Here is a 16565-nt window from a genome sequence, read left to right as displayed (position 1 = left end):
TTATTGCCTACAATGCAATAACATAACATTCTTTTAGTGAAAGCTTGATCGTTTGTAGCAAACAATGTTTCTGCAGCGAACAAAATACTTCTATCAACATGTTAAAAGCTCAGCGCTTTCTGCTTGACTTATCGGTATAGTGCAGCTATATTTTATTTTTTGGATTAACCGATTCATAACTGGACAGAAAAAGGTGCTTAATAGATATTTTTTACACAATTTGAACCAGATGCAGCAAAAACTGTCACTTGAGGAGTTTTTTTTTTATCTTAAATGCAAAATGTATAAAATTTTTGTACAGTTTTTGGTTTAATTACTACTCTGACAATGTTGTTCTTTCAGCCAATGACCTTTTTTAGAGCCTGTATACTCCAGTTAACAATTAATCGATTACTAAATTGGTTGGCGATTATTTGAATAATCGGTTAATCACAATTAATACGATTAATAGCTCTAATGCTAAGTATTTACAGTTTGTTTATGATAAGATACAAGTGCTCACAGTCTCCTCCTTGGTCAAACGTCTGTCAGAAGCTACTTACTCTGATGCAACCTGCCCGTCGATTGATCGTCGTTCTCTTGGCTGTTGAACAACGGAGGACTAAACAACGGCGCCGTCACAGAGGCTGAGTTCGAAGCCGAGTTGATGTGAGTGCTGCTGCTTACTGCTGTTGAAGCAGAAGCTGCAGGATAGACCTGGACGTCAACAGCAACAGAGGTGAGGCCCAGAGAGACGTGATGAGAGACGAGCAGAGGAGGGCTGCCGTGTGAGATGCTGAGGCTGTGGTGGATGGGTGCGGCACAAGGCTCCGCGCTGCGCAGCGTTAGAGAGGAGTGTAGAGCGTCTTCTCGTCTGGAGGGCGGGGACGGGGAGCGAGAGGGTAAAGAGGATGGAGGGGGAAAGGCGTCCTGGCATGCGCTGTGGTTGTCCCCTGAGATGCTCGTCCAGTCCTCAGTGGACTGCAGCTGGATGCTGGGCAGCGACAAACTGCATCTCTTATCTTCCTCCAGCGACGAGTCAATCTGAAAAATACGGAAGAAGATCAGGGCCATTAAAAAAAAAAAAAGAATTTTGACTTTAATCTCAGAATCAGAATTGTTTAAATTGTTTATGCACCATCAGGCAAATCTAATCTTAAAACCAAAAAAAAAATCTACCAAATACTTTTGAGACAGGCTAAAAAGCAAAGTCTTACAAATCCTATGGCAAGAAAGAAACAGTTATGTGATTATTTTTATATACTAACAACATAATTAACGTACACCTGAGAATGTTTGGTTATTTTCATTTTGACAGACACACAATTATATTTAGATTTAGAGTTTAAAGTCAGGATTCTTTTTTTAAATTATTGGCCCTAATCCTCTTCTATAGGAAAAAGGAGTTAAGTGGATCCTTATAGATATCTTAAAAATGGGGGAAAAAAGAAAGAAAAAGAAATCCCCAAAAAGTATTGATGATTTTGTTGAAGGGGACCTATTATGTGTTTGTTTATGTTTATGTTTCCATTTGGGTCTCAACTGCTTCTAAAAACAGTTTAAGAAAAACACAGAGCCGATTTTTGGCACTAAGTTAATATTTATTGGTGTCTGGAAAATTACCTGTTTTAAAAACCTCCTGATTGTTAAGCAACAATGTGCCGCTTTCTAGCAACCCCAACCACACCCAGCCTGTTACCTAGCAACCCAAGTAGAGCTCCAGCATGTTTGGTCAGCTGGTACCGCTGTATGCGCTGTACAATGGCTGCTGGAAAAGAGAAGTGTTTTGTTGCTGACTTACCGTCCACAAACCACTTTCTGCATTTTTGTTGATTGTGCAGGAGGCTCTGCTTCTGCTTTTCAAAGTATACGGTTGTATAATTGCGCATTTGTTTGCAGCCATATCCATATGCAAGTGTGAACATTGAGTCTGGGGGCGTGGCCAGCAGCAGCTTATTTTGATTTAAAGTGACAAGACGCCTTAAAACAGCTCATTATGAAAGGAGCTCAAAATAGGCAGAACTGATCAGATTAAAATCTCATAATCTAAGAATGATTTTGTGTAAAAATTGGGAGGAACACGTTTTGTGCGGCCCGTGGATCTAACCTGTTCAAGAAAGCCTAATAAGTTCCCTCTAATTTCCAAACCTAATGCTTGGAAATTAGGTTTAAATGAGTAAAATTAGTTTCATATGTGTGATTTCAGACCTTGGTGTCAACAATGGGCTCAGGATGAGTCTCCACAGTCACTGAGTAGTGGTCCGCTGCAGGGTGGCAGACATCTTGAATCTCCTCAAACGTTGGCTCCATCTGCACAATGACCAGGCTGGGCCCTGGAGGTCGGGCCCGAGTATCTGACGTGTTGGGGCTCTGCTCAATCACGGTGACAGAGTCATCATCCTCAAAAGCTCTGCACACACAGACAGCTGATGTTTAAGTTACGTTATGTTTGTTTAAGATCCTCAGGGCTGCCTTTTGCATGTTTTTGTGTTTTGTAGTTTTATATTCACCTGTTTTCATACGTGTGTCCAGCAGCTTGGCGGTCAGCGTGTCTTTTTGGGACTCCAAGATTCCTTTGAGCTGCCAAGGATGTGGCTAACATTAAAATTAAGGGGGGGGGGGGGGTTGTTAAGATTGCTTAGACGATAAGCTAATTTAGACAATTTTGTCAACATGAAAAAAATAATAATAGTCGAGGAAAATAACAGCCAAGTTTTTTATGAATAAATGACTTTACCAGTAACAAGAGGTAAATGTTGAAAGTTGCTTTATTTAGCTGATTAAATGTTTTACCAAGTTTCCCTTAGAGTTATCAAAAAAAGCTAGTTTAGCTAATTTAGTTACTACAGTGAGTTTGGTAATTGGGTTTTCCTGTTTCACATAGAATGTTTTGTTTTTTATTAGTCTTCAATGTAACTTTTTAAAGCTGTTTTCATTAGTTGATAGGAAAAACTAAACAAATGAAAAGCTTAGATTTAGTTTATGTTAGCTTACATTAAATAGGCTAAGAAACTGATTTAGATAAGATTTTGGTAAAACAAAAACAGAAAAGATGTAAAGGTTTAATTTTGAAATAGATTTAATATTAAAAGCACCTGGATGTTATTTAGGTTTAAGAGGTTGTTAAACCTTTATGTGGAAAAAGTTATTTAACCTAAAGCTAAACAGACTATGCCAAGTCGGCTAGCTTTTCTTGGCTCATATAAAAGCATGTTTAAAAGTAGTAAGCAGTCTTTATTTGAAACTGATTTAGCTTTCTATGAAGAAGCAGAAATGTACCTACATTTAGATTGTTTTAGGATAAATAAATTAAATTAATTTAGTTAATTCTCTTATTTCATAAGAGTATTAACATTTTCTGGGGCATATTTTACATAATACTGTCCCCTCCATGACCTTTACAACATTAATGCTTGTTTCACATCAAGACAAGAGTTCAGCTTGTCAACCTGTTACTGTAAAGTATTGACAGCTAATTTGTTAGCACATGTTGTGTGAAGCAAGCCATTTTTAGGTAAAAAAACAAACAAACTTTATTTTTACATGTAGCTGTCAGATATATCTTATTGCTGAGTCAAAATACAGAATTGGAAGTGAGAGAAAATTTTTGAATGACAAATTAAATCTCCAGACATAAATCTGTCTTGAAACCTTTTTATTTAAAAAAGAATTTAAAGGATTATTGTTTTAGTATATCTGTGCATGTACTGCAAATCACTAAAACAATCTAATAAATTTTAAGCTAATATGTTTCTACTAATGGCATTTAAAATAATGCTTCTTGTCTTTTGACATGTAAACACAGTGATTTCAATGTGTTGTGAAAGTAAGGACACTAATCTCGATCTGCTAGTTTTGTGGAAAAATCTTCATTTTTCAGCCATTTAGGACAATCAGAAAATAAAATAACGTGCTACCTGCTCGACCTGGAGGTAAAGGTTCGTTCTTCTGGACGACCGAATAAAACGTGACGGTTATGAAGATAAAAGCCAGGGATATGCCGACTCCCACCACAATGGGGATGTCATGTTTCTCAAGTGCAGGCAGCCATGATGGCGACTGTTGTGTTCCTCTGGGAGAGAATACAAATTAGATTTCTCACACAACAAGCAACCTCTACAATAATTTGATACATTTTAAACTAATCTGGGAATTTTTGGCTTATACTTACAGGAAATCTTTGAAAATGGTTTTAAATTAAGAGTACTCTAAGCGTTCAATAAGTGTTTTAAATATTTTTCTTTGGCTGCGTTTACATCCCTGTTTTACATGCTATGCTAAGCATATTTTGAAGTGCGTTCCTGAAAAATAAGGAATGGTCATAAAAATGAGTAAAAAAGCATCAAAAAAATGGAAAACTATCATTCAAAACTTCTATAGAGTTGATTCTTCTTTTGCAGAAGAGAGCCGTTAACACAAACCCAGTACTTATACAGTTAAATAATTGATAGAGTACATCATCTTAAAATTTATATTCTTTTTTTTTTTTACCAAGCAACATTAAAACAGATTTGTAAAAATAGAAAGCAAACAAGACTTGACAAGAACTGAGATTTTTGTCAAATTTAGATTCAGAATAATGACGATAGAAAGATAAATTTAAATTAAAGGTGTCGGTTTATGCAGATCTAAATCTCTTTCTCTACCTAAAAGAAATGTGGAAATCATTTTGATGGAGCAAAATTAATAAGCTGAGAGTTTGTTGTGTTTTGAAATATGAGTTGAAAAAGTTAATTTTAATGTCTGAATTTCTGCTCCTTTTCATTCAAGATTTCTTATAGTTGTTATATGAACTATTCTTATTTAATATCGAGTACATTAAATAAAAAATGAAATGTAGAGAAAACTTTCAAAAGATTGAATAAAAACTGCTTATTTCACCCACATGGGATTGTTGCTGGTCATTGGGGACTGGGAGGTGTTCCTCTTTTTCCAGTCTGTCAGCTTTGTGCTGTTGGATGCTTGATCTTTCTGTGTGGAGTTCGCCTGATTCACCCAGTACACATGACTGGTGTTTACTGGGTCTGATACTGGGTGGTGCTGCTGAGATGATCCAGGGTTTAAGGTTGCTGCTGTGGGTCGATCATCAAACTGTAATGGCGGAGGTCTGGTGATTAAAGATGGTGGAAGTTGCATGTCGGGGCTTTCAAGATGAAACTTTGGGAGAAAACTCAATGGTGTGGCAGGCCAGTGAGTTGTTTGTTGGGGAGAAGCTGAAAAGTGCAAAGCAGTTGGTTTATTTGGAGAAATGTGTGACGATGTCTCATTTTTGGAGAGGATATTCCTTTGGTGGAAAGAATGGGGTTTTAAATGATACGATTCCCTTTCTGAAGTAACCTTCACTGAATCAGAGGGTTTAATTTTAATCTGGGAAACAGAAATCTGTGTTGGCACTGGTGTTTCCGACCACATCAGTTTGTATTTTAGATTCACTGGAGACTCATTATTTTCTTTAGATTGCAGAAACTGATGTGGTGACGTCGATGTCGGACTGAAACCCTGACTGGTAGCTGCCGGCGTTGAACCGAGTGGTGGACTAGTAGAAGTTAAATGTTGATCCTTTTCCAGAGGAAGTTTGGGGTTGAGATCTCCTGACAGGAAATTTGGATGCGGCGGAGGCGGCAATATTGGAGGCTGTATCTGCGTAGCAACAAGCTGCTGGGCTGGATGGATCACTTCCTCCAAAATCTGATCAGGTCTCGACGGCGGCGCCTTTAACTCAGCTGTGAATTTTCTTGAAAAAGCTGGAGATGTGGTTGTGTTGCTGCAGCTGAAACCTGGAAATGTACAGAAAAATGGTTAATGTTTCTCTTTTATTGAAATGTGAGATATAATTAATCATGAAGGAAATGTTCATATGTTGGTTTTTACTACAGTGAAAAGTTTTGTTTTTAGTACTGGTTGGAAAACAATAAGAAATATCAGATTCTCAAAGCTTTGTTTTACAAGTTTATAAACAATTCTTACAAACTTTAATGAGTAGTGTATGGAAAATGTAGGTACACTATAAAAACGTCAAACATCAATGATAAAATACCAGCAGCTGTGGCAGAATTTTACCATATAAATACGAATTTTAATGTATTTGTACAGTAAAATCCATATAAATCCAAATTTTACCAGATTTATACAGTAAAATTGGCAACCACAGCCGACAATTTCTTTTACTTTACTTTTGGTTTAGTACACTTGGTCTTAGTACATTTGAAATTTGACAAAACTCACTTAAAAGTAACTTTTCAGAAAAATATGTAAGTTTGTTTTTAGTCAATAATTTGTGACATTTTTTCTAATTTTTCCTGTTTTAAGTTAAAACAAATCTGCCAGTGGAAGTTGTACTCTTTGCATCTATAGTCAATAATCACTCAAACTTAACACAAGATTATTTAACTTGCTGGAAAGTTACTTTTAAGATAGTTTTGCCTTAAGGTGGACTATAATAGTTGCACTAAAACTTAGACCAAAGATACCTCTGAAGATTTTGTGTTTTGCAGTGTGGATGGTTTAATGCATTTGCTGTTTTTTCTATCAACACACATTGTTCACCTAAGAGAGACTAAAGTTTGATCTTGGTTGTCAGTTTTATGCTCATAAATATTTTTCATATTTATGAAAAATAAATAAATTAAATAAATTAATTTATTTAATTGTTTAGTGTCACTGGAGGCTGGAGGCTGATCAAGCTGCAGCCTTTTAATTCCTTGTCATAAAAGTAAAGTTATTCAAACAGTCTAAAGGAAACCAAATTTACTTTTTTTGGCTTATTTTGTTTAGCCTTTAAACTGAGAGATTAAATCATTTCAAGAATATTGTTAATCCCAAATACAGTGGAGGAGAAGTTTGGTTTAGTCTTTTGTGTTTTTGATTTGCAACAATTTTACTAATTGCTTTCTTCCATTTACCAAAACGACTCAAATCTGTCAAAAATAATTTAATAAACACAACGAGACCAGGCAAGTGAGTCTGACATGCTCTGCAACAACTTTGGTTCAAAGAATTTGGAAAATTGAAGTTAAAAATAAAATAAAGGAAAACAAACCTATGTAAGTCGATGTCTTTAAAATCTTAAAGGAATGTTTTGTCGCTGAATCGTAACCATTCAAAAAAATTAACGTCACACCCAGAAAACAAAACAACACAAGCTGACAATCACGCAAAAACAAAAGTAGTTACTGTTACCTACAGAGAACTTTTTCTGAAAATACGTACATGTTGTTATCTTTTGCTGAGCCATCAGATGGGGATGATGAGCTGGTTGAAGGTTCTGCTCAGCTGAAACATGATGATCTTTGCTAACATTAGAGCTCTTAAAAATATCAAAACAAAGGATTTCATGAGAACAAATTCATTTGACCCTGAAACATCATTAACCACAAAGGTATCAAATGGATGACAACCACAAATGTTGCATGTTATAATGATAAATAAGGGAACGTCGCCATTTATGAAGCTTTGTTGAGAACTGAAATGATGCATGAAAAGCAAATAAACAATCTCCACAATGATTTTCCACACAAGCCTGAGGAAAAGTTTTCACATCTTTACTCACAGCAGACAGAACCAGCTTTGTCTGTTTCTCTCTATAAGCAGGACGATCTTCAGCTTAGCAGCAAAAACAGCATCAAGGAGAATCAGAAACAGAAACTCATGCAGAAATCCATCTTTTTCAGGTCACTTATCTGGCATGTTTTTGCAGAGTTAATCTAATTTTCAGTTGCACATTTAATAGTATAAACATTTAGATAGTTTATTTGATCTAAATCACACAGGCACACACAAAAATAATAATACTAGTTCTTACAGTCCATAAACGCTCCAACTGCAATTAATGAGATTCAAAACCAAGTCAAAGAGAAATAATTCATAAGTGTTGTATTCTTAAGTGTTCATTACAAATAAACGATTCCACTCTTTGTAGTTTTAGTATAAGAAATATTTACAGAATCAATAATTAAATCCAAACAAGAGAAGAAAAAACCTCCAGAAAGATTAAAAAGTAATTAAATCGCCAGATTTCAAGTGAAGCTTTGAATCATTCTCTGTTTTAATTCCCTTTTAATCTGTATGAACTGCTGCCTTTTCATTCACATATAATTGTGCGAATTGTAATTATGAAATTAAATTTGCTCAATGGAAACATGGAATTTTTTGACAAAACATTTTTAGATAAAACGTTTTTGTGCTGGGATGAGGGCGTTTTTCAGCTGCATCAAAATCCGTGTATTTCAATAAAACTGCATTGGAAACACTTTTTTTTAAATCACGAGTCATGTGACCAACAGCAGGATGCTACTACTGGCTGAAAAGACGGAAAAGACGACAGGAAGTAGTAGGAGGATGAGGCGCTGCATGTTATTTTTATGACTTATCGAGTAAACAGACTTATTCACGTGATTTTAATTGCGTTTCTCATTTAATGGAAACACTGCAATTGCGAAATTGTTAGTTTTTTCCGACATTAGGGGAATAACGATATAGCTTTGTGCACATTTGTAATTTAAAGCAGCTTCTGAAGAGGAATAAACACACCTGTGACGGTGAGGACTGTGCATCTCTGGTGGCGTCCAGCTCTGTTCTCAGCAGTACAGACGAACTCTCCTGCATCCGAATGCTGAACTCTGGAAATGTGCAGGGCTCCATTTTCTACATAAGTTATGAATCAAGCAGAGCTGACATGTAGTTGCATCTAGGCTGAGTGTGGAGATGAAACTTCGCATCCAGGACTCACCGTCAACATGCTTGGTTTCAGTGCGGCTGATGGGAGAGCGAGTCTCTGCTCTGGTCCAGCTGTATGTGATGGGCTGAACCCCAACTGCTCTGCAGGGCAGAACCACTGATGACCCGGCGGTGCTGCTCACTCTGCTTGCAAAAGTCACAATAATGGGACTCACTGGAAATAAGAAGAAAAAAAGAAAGAATCCATTATGTACATGCGACTGCTGCAAGTATAATTGCCCAAACAAAACATGGAATATTTTGAGTTATTAGTTATTTATTGTCCATGTTTGACAAATTTATAATTTCTTTTTCAATGTGAGCTGTAGTGGAACAGTTAATCAAAGAGATAAATCCTGGGGCGTGCTGTGGTGGCGTAGGGACAGCGCGACCCACGTTTGGAGGCCTTCAGTCCTCGACTTGGCCGTCGCGGGTTTGAATCCCGGACCCGGCGACATTTACCTCATGTCTTCCTCCCTCTCCTTCCCCCTTTTCTGTCAGCCTACTTTAATATAAGGGACACTAGAGCCCACAAAAAGACCCCCTGGAGGGGAGAAAAAAAAAGATAAATCCTGAATATATAATGATTAGGGCTGAAACGATTAATCGGATTAATCATGATTAATCAATTATTCAAATACTCATCAACTAATTTAGTGATTGATTATTTGTTACCTGGAATATAAGGACTCAAAAAAGAGCAGTAATTAAGCAAAAACTACACAAAATGTATATTTTATGCATTTTAAGACAAGATGAAAATGATTTGATTACTGATTTGTGGAAACTGTGCTTCATACCCAGAGAAGGTTGTGTTTTTTAGCTTATTGTATCACAACATCATCATGAATGTAGACTTTTCTTATTTTGGATCCAAGAACCTTTAGATATAAATTCAGTACAAAGTAAGAGTAAGGGTTACCAGCAACTCTCAGCAGGGCTGTGCTGTGGCTTCGTCCCAAAACGTTGGAGGCTTCACACACGTAGACCGCCTCGTCGTAGATCCTGGCTGACTGGATGTAGAGAGTAGCATTTCTCTGTCTGGATGAGAGAGGCACACGGTACGAATGAAGTCAATTAATAAGTAAGAAATTATATTTTTCAAATACTCAAGCACTGGATACAAAGTTAGAGAAAAAGCAAATCAACACTGTGTAGAAGACAACTTTAAGGGTGAAATATTATGCTTCCTTGAAGAGGTTGGGACAGATCTATGGGTTATGCAATATATGTTCATTAGATCTTTTGTGCAGATTCATCCTTAGATAATGAGATTTTAGTGTCATGAGATGTTTTAGGGCCTCTTGTCATTTTAAATCAAAATAACCTGCTGATGGCCACGTCCCCAAACTCAACATTTACACTCATGTGAAAGTGGATGAAATAAAATGTGCAATTATACAACCGTACATCTTTGAAAAGCAGAAGTAGAGCCTCCTGCATAACCAACAAAAATATAGAGAGTGGTTTCTAGATGGTAAGTTAATAACAAAACACTTCTCTTTTCCAGCAGCCATTGTACAGCGCATATAGCGGTAAAACCAGCTGACCAAATGTGCTGGATCTCTACTTGTGTTGTAAGATTACAGTAAGGTCCATGGACATTTTGGAAATGGCTCATATTTCAGATAGTAAAACAACATTAACTTACTGCCAAGAAATGAGTGGGTGTTTTCTAGAAGCAGTAGAGACCCAAAAAGGAAGTACAAAATGTGCAAAAGGTGAATTTTGCATAACAGGTTTCCTTTAAAAACATGGAAAAACAAGACACTTGTATTCTTTGCGAGAATAAAACAAAAGAATGAGATTTTTAAACAGTATCGCTTTTTAAAATTTTTGTTAAGTGTTTTATTCAACACACCAACATGGCAACCTACCCTAGTGCAACTTTCCCTCCGGTTTGCTTGGAGTGGCCTCTTTTCATCCAGCTGATGGAGGGCAAAGGATGACCGGACACCTCACACTCCAGCACTGCTGGGGCTCCAACAGGAACCATCAATACTGTGGGCCACAATTTCACTAAAGGAGGAGCTACAGGAAGAAAGAGAAAGAAGAAATAAAGCTTTCTGAAAGCCAAACTCATTTTTTTCATGCGACTCTGGAAAAACACAAAATCTTAACAAGTGTTTTGGTCTAGTTTCTAGTCCAAATAAATTAGTACACTTTGAAGTAAGACAACTTACTTTCAGAATGAGCTGTTTTAGGGCCTCTTGTCATTTTAAGTCCCAATTACTTGCTGAAAAGTTACTTGTAAGTTAGTTTAGTCTTATTTCAAGTGTATTAAGATACTTGCACTATAAACTAGAACAGAAACACTTAAGATTGTGTGTTTTTGCCCTGCATTCTGGGGCAGCAAATGTAGTTTTGTGTTTTTCCCACACCCAGCACAGTCAGAGTCGCTCTTCTAGAAGTAAGAAATCTTTGGAGGTGAGAGTTCGACGCCCTGCAGAAGTAAACGCCACCATCATGCTCCTGGATGCTGAAGGAAAAGCATGAAAAATGCAGAAAGTTTTGCTAGAGTGGAAGATATTATAGTAATTTATCCAATTATATGTGTTTTAAAAGAGAGACCTGTGAAAGAAGAGGTCTCCACTGGGTAACACAGTCATGTTTACTGCTGGAGAGAGAAGCTGGTTGCCTTTGAACCAGGACACATCAGCTTCTGGTCGACTGTATGGAGGTCTGCAGGTGAGCGTCACGTTTTCTCCTCTCCTGACAGTCAGGCTTGAGGGCTGCTGCACAAAACTCCATTGCATGTCTGAAAACACATGACTGCATGCTCAAATGTGTGACAGTAATTGCTTTTTGATAATTTTGTTAAAATTCAAAGTACCGGCTAGAAGCAGGAAAGCTGACTGTGACTTGATAGTCTCTTCCTGGATTGATGCTTCACAGTGATACCAGCCTTCGTCCTGCTTTGTCACATTTCTATTACAAACACAAATGAAACTTTTGATTTCAGCAGATAAAAACGCAAATTCAAAGATTCAAAATCTTCCGTTTTTGTCTTAGTACTCATACTAATAAGATTTACTAACTTTGCTATGATCTTCAAAAACAGAACTCATGAAAATGTAATCAAAGAACTGTAAACTCAAAACTAAACACTAATGTTGAAAGAAAATCATTCACTTTATGAAAATAAAGACTGATGTTGAGCTTTGTGGGTTTGTAAATTGCAGGACTTTTATTTAAATACAAATACAATTTTCATCAAGATTAAGACCAGATGAAAGAAACTGTAGATTTTGTCAGCTGCTTCTCCAACATTATAATCCAGAGCATTAATATTTCAACCTATATATTCTATAATTTTAACAAATTAACCCTCTATGGTATGGCTTTTTATTTTTTGCGGGAAAAAATGTTTTCCTGCATTATTTGGGAGCTTGTGGTCCCTGATTACATATCCATTATCAAATCGGACCCTGACGCCTCCCAGATCTGGGTTTGTTGCCTCAGGGCAACATTGGTCTAAAACACCAAGGTTTTCTACAGTGATTATGAGAAATGAAATACAAATCAAACAAAAACTAAATTCATAAAAAAACCTTTTTTTGACAAAAATAAATCAAGACATGGTTCCAACTCACCAAATATAAAATAAACAACCAACGTTCATTAATGAATGCTACATTTAAGCAAATCACTAAAACGAGTATTTGTGAGTTTGTACGTGTATGTTTGGTGGAGTTAGAATCACTAAGGATGTTGCCATCAGTCTTTTTTCCTATTATATGTGAAACATCAGTAAGGAATTGAGAGTATATCACATTTCTGGTACTTGATTATTGACGTACCTGTGAATTACCATCTGTTTATCTGATTATCTATGGGTTGTGGCGACTAGATTCACATCAGTGACTGGAGTTAGGGCTGCAGGTTCTTTTTTTTAAAAGTTTTTTATGGTAGAATTTGAGACAAGCAAAGGGCAACATTTCCACCAGCTCAAACTCAGTGTCATTTTGAGCCATATCACTAATCAGCTCTTAGAGGACCAGTTGTGCCAGATTGTATTGATAAAACCCAATAAACTGTTAAAATAGTAATAAATAGATGTCACTCCAGGATTTTGATTGTTTTTGTGTTTTTTTTCTAGTCAAAACTACAGATTTTGTGGTGCTAATTTAGAAATATTTGTAAGGATTTTTTATGATATTTGCTCTAATGTATGATTTTATTCCTCGCTGTAACGGTCACAGACTATAATCAAGTAAGGCTGAGGCAGCAGTCAATTTAACCCAATGTTTTTGACCAATTTTGAGAAAAACATTTTCAGTAAAATTAGAAAAAATGTGGCAATCTGTTGATTTTATCAGAATTTTGCAGATTTGTGAGAAACTGGTGGGACTTATTGATGTAATTTGGAGTCTAGAGGGCAACATAAAAATCTACGGCGGGCCAGATTTGGCCTCGAGTTTGACACATGCTTTACGACGTGTTGTGCGGCATTAAAACGAGCGAGTCAGGAGAGCAGACACCGAATGTTTCCCTGCTGTCCTGTGGAGTGTCTGACCTCAGTATGAGCAGCTGCCCATTGTTCAGGAGGCTGAATGTGGCCGAGCACCTCGACAGGAGGCAGCCGTCTTTGAACCAGTGCACCATGGGAACAGGGAAGCCACGGACTGTGCACTGCATGGAGACCTCAGTTCCCATGGTAACCGTGATGTTGTCAGGGCCCTGGACGAGCTTCGGACCCAGAGGAACACCTACCGCACAGACTGAGTTAGTCATAAATGTTGTGGGTGGACCAAGCGTTTTTCAGGAAGTGGCTGTTTGAGTTTGAAAGAGTTTGTTCTCACCTTCCACAGTTAGCTTAGCTGGTTTACTCCTCCTGCTGATGTTCAGCAGAGAGTTGTGTGCGACACAAACATATATCCCATCATCCTGCAATGTTGCATTGAAAAGGTGCAGCGTGCCTGAAGTTTTCTTCTGTTGTCCTCCTCCATATTCCCCCTTAACAGGAAAGAAATCAGAAAGCTTTGTTAAATTATCAGTAAAATGACACTTTTTATCTAAATGTGTTATTTTTCTCTGCGTCTCTTTCCAAGCTACCAAAAACTTCAGATTTCAAAATAAGCGATTCGTCTCATCAAATATTTAAGATTGATTGAGAAAGTAGCAGGTAAAGCAAACACATTCTGACAATGATTCATCTAAATGCATTCAGCTTTTTATGCTGATACAAATACGAAGAAAAAATCAGCGTAAAAATCCTGAGCAAAAGAAAAACATCAAAAGAAGAGAACAAGGACGAAGTTACAAAAACATAAATAATGTTTTTTTTCACTTAATAGAAGAGAGTTTATCAGCAGCAATAGATTCAAGATTAAATTAGAATATGACCTTGTTGACTGAATTTGGTTTTTATTAATTGAGTGAGTTCTAGAAATCTGGAAAGAAAAGATAATTGGCATCATTAGCATCATTGTAGGTGATTGAGAAGGTTTTAAATTTATCAAACTGTTCAGTCAGAGTTAATCAGGAGTTTTTAAACAAACTGCAGATAAATTAAAATGTTAAAAGTTTAGACAGAACTTAGAAGTAGAAGATCTAGATAAAACATATTTTTTTCTGAAAAAAAATCTGCTTAATGTCTCTGTAAGCGACCAATTAGGATGTAAAAACCAATTAAAATGTTCTGTTTCGACCTGCCTCACCTGAAACTGTCTGCCTCTTGTGACGATCCGTCCGTCTTTGAGCCATGAGACGTTTGCTGCAGGCGAACTTTCTCCAGACACACACTGCAGGAAAACAGCCTCTCCTTCTTTCACTGTCTGGTCCTGGGGACTAAAGAAAACATCCTCCAAACCTGGAAACCAGAAATATTATAGACACGTTTAACAGATATTAAATCCAGTTATCATTCAGAAATGCAACCACTGGGGAAGTTTGGAATCTCTCACAGAATATGTGCTTATTTATAACTGTTTTCCATTTATTTTGTGTAAAAACTATCAGGATGATGAAAAGGATAGAAAAAAATATTGTTTTTGAAGTGACTATGGATAATAAATGCCTCAAGTTTATGGTAGAATTCAGATAAAACAATTCATAAAAAGGTTCATAAATTAAATTTCCTGGCAAATTAATAGAACTAAAGGTTGATGGAGTCAACATTACTGGGTGAATCAATATATGAAAAGTAAAGCAGGGTGTAAATTGCATCAAAATTTCAATAAGTGTAATGATTTGTTTTTTGTGTATGTTTCTATATTACTGAGTCTTTCCCTTGACTGTCTCCAGCTGTTCCTTGTTCCCCCTGATTATCTCCCTGTGTATTTAAACTCACCTGTGTGCCCTGCTAGTTGTCGGATCATTGTGTCTGGTCTACCCTGCTCTGGTTCATTCGTGTGCTGGTTTCCAGTTGCTACCAGTGACTGAGCTCCTAGCCTCACTGCTCACCTGTGCTGCCTGGATTTTGTGTTTCTCTTCATTAAAACCATCATTTTCACCAATACCTGGGTCCACCACATCCATCCTCCACCACAATAACCACAGTTCATTACAATAAGAAACATCCAGTGGTAACAATAAAGCATAAATTCATGCACAGTGACACCGTGGATGCCTTTTGTTAAAAATACAAACCAAAAGGAGTCGACACTTTCTGACTAGCAATCCTTTCTCAGAGCAGTATTTTAAACTTCTGCAAAAATATTTTCTCACAGCTAAAAATTGTTTTCTACATAACATATATTTAGTTTTTACTATAAATATTATATGGTGCAAGAACTTTATGATGCTAACTAAAGCTGCTATAAATCCTATGGATAGTTCAATATTTATGATGCATTTTGCATCTTAGTGCATACATTGTGTTGCTGAAGAATTATTTAAATGCTTCGTCCTGGACATAAACATGCATAAAATTAAAAGAAACTGTATTAAAAGGTAAAAGTCATTTATGAACCAATATCAATCTTTCCAAGTTGAGAAATTTTTTTCCTACATCATCTTAATTCTTTAAAGATGATATTTCAGTTAAATTTGTTTGCTCTTTGTTAATTGTGGATTAGCAAGACAACATCATTGTGCACTCCTCAAATCCAAACTGGGATACGGTTAGGGCGTAAATCCAATGCATTGTTGTAATTAAAGTTATTTGGTGTATAATGGGAAAGAGAAGCCTGCAGGACTCACCCAGAGGAGATGTGACTGCCGAGCCAAACAGGATGAGCAAGCAGAGCAGGGAAGTCATCTGCGATAACAAACAGATGGAGACACAGACCTGCATCCTACTGCAGAGCTCCATCAGAAGAAGAAGGAAACCAACATGCAGCTTCATCCATGGTGTCTGTCTGTGATGTGCACATAAAGGTAAAGCGCATCTTCTTAAATATTTTCATGCAAACTGATGCATAGTGTTTGTATTATTCCGATGAGACTCAGCGCATGTCTTCAGGCATCAACTATATGTAATATCCGTCACTTTATCTCCTTTAATAAGTGAAATGTCTCTAAACAGAGGTCTAGTTTTTGATCAGTTTCCAGTAAATGTATTCAGCAGATGAATTTAACATAATTCACTCCCCGCCTCTTGTTCTCTTGAGCCCTCCCTTGTCGCTTTGCTTCGTTCCTATTTTGGTTGTGAGTCTGTGTGGCACCACGGCGAGCTCAGCTTTGTCCTCTTTAGTCCCTTGAATGGGCACAGCCTCTTTACAGAGCTCACACGGTGGCCCTCCACTCAATGAAAGTGACATGAAAAGAGGCTGCGCAGCTTTGTACTGTGAAGATCAGTTATTGGCCCCTGCGAGGACAGCTACCCGTCTGATCGGTCGCGCTTTCATCGAAAGGTCTGATCCTTTTTAGTTTGAACCTGACACAAATTTTTGGTTCTGCACTGATGAAGTTGCAAAAAAGTTCTACAG

At 37.0% G+C, this 16565-nt stretch overlaps 1 protein-coding gene across 1 annotated transcript; it reads right to left on the bottom strand.

Moving 5' to 3' along the window:
• On the bottom strand, window positions 1–16157 carry LOC102221909 (roundabout homolog 2-like). Its single transcript, XM_023343327.1, has 18 exons — window positions 15838–16157; window positions 14355–14506; window positions 13497–13650; window positions 13211–13403; window positions 11528–11622; window positions 11266–11452; window positions 11076–11173; window positions 10572–10725; window positions 9617–9735; window positions 8708–8869; window positions 8509–8622; window positions 7529–7581; window positions 7189–7285; window positions 4865–5756; window positions 3897–4051; window positions 2490–2574; window positions 2188–2389; window positions 1–1023 (listed from the first exon to the last, which is right to left on the bottom strand). The coding sequence occupies exons 1-18, from the start codon at window positions 15980–15982 to the stop codon at window positions 535–537; spliced, it is 3546 nt and encodes a 1181-aa protein (XP_023199095.1). The 5' UTR covers window positions 15983–16157; the 3' UTR covers window positions 1–534.
• Window positions 16158–16565: the final 408 nt, after the last annotated feature.

The sequence above is a fragment of the Xiphophorus maculatus genome, chromosome 12 (genome assembly GCF_002775205.1).
Source record: "Xiphophorus maculatus strain JP 163 A chromosome 12, X_maculatus-5.0-male, whole genome shotgun sequence".
Taxonomy (NCBI): Eukaryota; Metazoa; Chordata; class Actinopteri; order Cyprinodontiformes; family Poeciliidae; genus Xiphophorus; species Xiphophorus maculatus.
The sequence above is the reverse complement of the archived record's forward strand: the minus strand, read 5'-3'. Positions and strand labels throughout refer to the sequence as shown.